General features: G+C 53.1%; 1 protein-coding gene across 1 annotated transcript in view; it reads right to left on the bottom strand.

The window, feature by feature from the left end:
• Nucleotides 1-543: 543 nt before the first annotated feature.
• PAPLN (papilin, proteoglycan-like sulfated glycoprotein) overlaps nt 544-1,557 on the bottom strand; it is a 26,593-nt gene continuing 25,579 nt past the window's right edge. The window contains 2 exon segments of the mRNA XM_009882517.1: nt 544-719; nt 1,263-1,438. Of these exon segments, the coding sequence (XP_009880819.1) occupies nt 544-719; nt 1,263-1,438 (352 nt within the window).

Below are 1,557 nucleotides of genomic sequence, written 5' to 3'. Positions count from 1 at the left end.
CCCAAACACTGATTTTATGTGCATCAAGCTGTTTCGCGTGGCCAGAGTCCTTTGCATTTAGATGGAATGTACTCCCCAGGATTACAAATGTTCATTGCTCATTTGTGCCTTGGTTGAGCCAGTTCAGGCTGATCTCCAAACGCTTCAGAGATGATTTTTTTTTAAGAGTACTTCTCTCTTGTGCTTCTATGAAGAATTGGTCTCTCCCTCTTTCATGCTGATTACCTGCCTTCTCTATAAAGTCACAGCATCCTTACGTACCCAGTGTCATCTTGTTCTGTGAACGAAAGCAACTACCCCTTAAGCGAAGAGCTGGATTAGCTACAGCAAGGCATACAGGGGAAGAAAAAGAAGCTTGCAATAAACTTGAGGGTGGTGGGTCTCCCACTTTTGAACAGTTACACCCACTACACTCTGCCCAATTCACCCTCTTGAGCTTTCCAGCAGGGCAGAGCTCCCAGAAGAGTTTCCGTGCAGTGAAAGGACAGACTTCCAGTCTTGCAATGGGTCACCTGTACCTTCCTGTGGCCACGGAGGTGTCTGTCACCCGCGGTGACGAGAAGGGCCGGCCTGCGGCTGGTAGCGCGAGCAGCTAGCGCAGCAGAAGCTGGAGTAGTACTCGTTACTGCAGAGCTGGGCCTGCAGGATCAGGTCACAGTTGGCCAGGTGCGGCTGGTCCACACACTCCCTGCTCAAGTCCGCGACGTGGTTCACAGTAGCTGCAGCCAAGCAAAAGGTGAAGCAGCTGTAAATCCACCGCCAGGGCTCAGCCTCACAGGTGTCGTTTCCCTCCCAAAAGACACAGCGTGTGCCTGCTTTCTCCACTCTGCCAGTTCTAAGGGGACTGATTTAAATTCAGTCCAACATCAAGGATGAAAGAGAAACTGGGTCCTCTGGTGAGTTACAGGAGGAGAATGCAGTTTCTGGGGCTGGTCTCCTGCAATCTCCTTGAGCTGGATGGCATCCAGAGTTCAAATACGAATCTTGCAGCCAAATATTCGGTCAACCAACTATGGCATTTTGGCCTCAGGAAGTTAATTAGTCTCCCAGCACCCTGGGTAGGGGGTGGGGGCGTGTTTCCACCATCCTGCTTATTCACCCAAGGAAAGCGGGGCTCCTGGGGGAGCACAACCCAGAGGCTCCTGCTGCTCCCCAAAGCCCGGGGTTGGCGGTGGATGGGCACAAGCAATGGGCAGACTTATACCAGCGGCCAAGAGGCAGGTGCTGTGCTGGGAGAAGGGAGGAGAACGGGTTGTACTCACTGCTAGGCTTGGTCCTCAGCACTTTCACCTCCGTGCTGGCACTGACGGAGTTGCTGCTGCTGTAGGCACTGCATGTGTAGGAGCCCTCGTCAGCCTCTTGAACGTTGCTTATGATCAGGCTTCCGTCCTGGGACAGGTGGATGTGGTGGCCATCTGCCCGCATGGGGACTCCGTTCCTGTGGCGGAAAATGTTTTGTATCACTGTTCCCACCCTTGGGGAGGGCTAAAGGAGCGCTCTGTGCTCTTTGGGAACTGATGCTCTGCGAAAGGGGTGAATTTTTACAAATTCAGCAGG

This window comes from Charadrius vociferus, unplaced genomic scaffold, assembly GCF_000708025.1.
Source record: "Charadrius vociferus isolate BGI_N301 unplaced genomic scaffold, ASM70802v2 scaffold50, whole genome shotgun sequence".
NCBI classification, from domain to species: domain Eukaryota; kingdom Metazoa; phylum Chordata; class Aves; order Charadriiformes; family Charadriidae; genus Charadrius; species Charadrius vociferus.
Note: the sequence above shows the minus strand (reverse complement) of the source record. Positions and strands in the feature narration are given on the sequence as shown.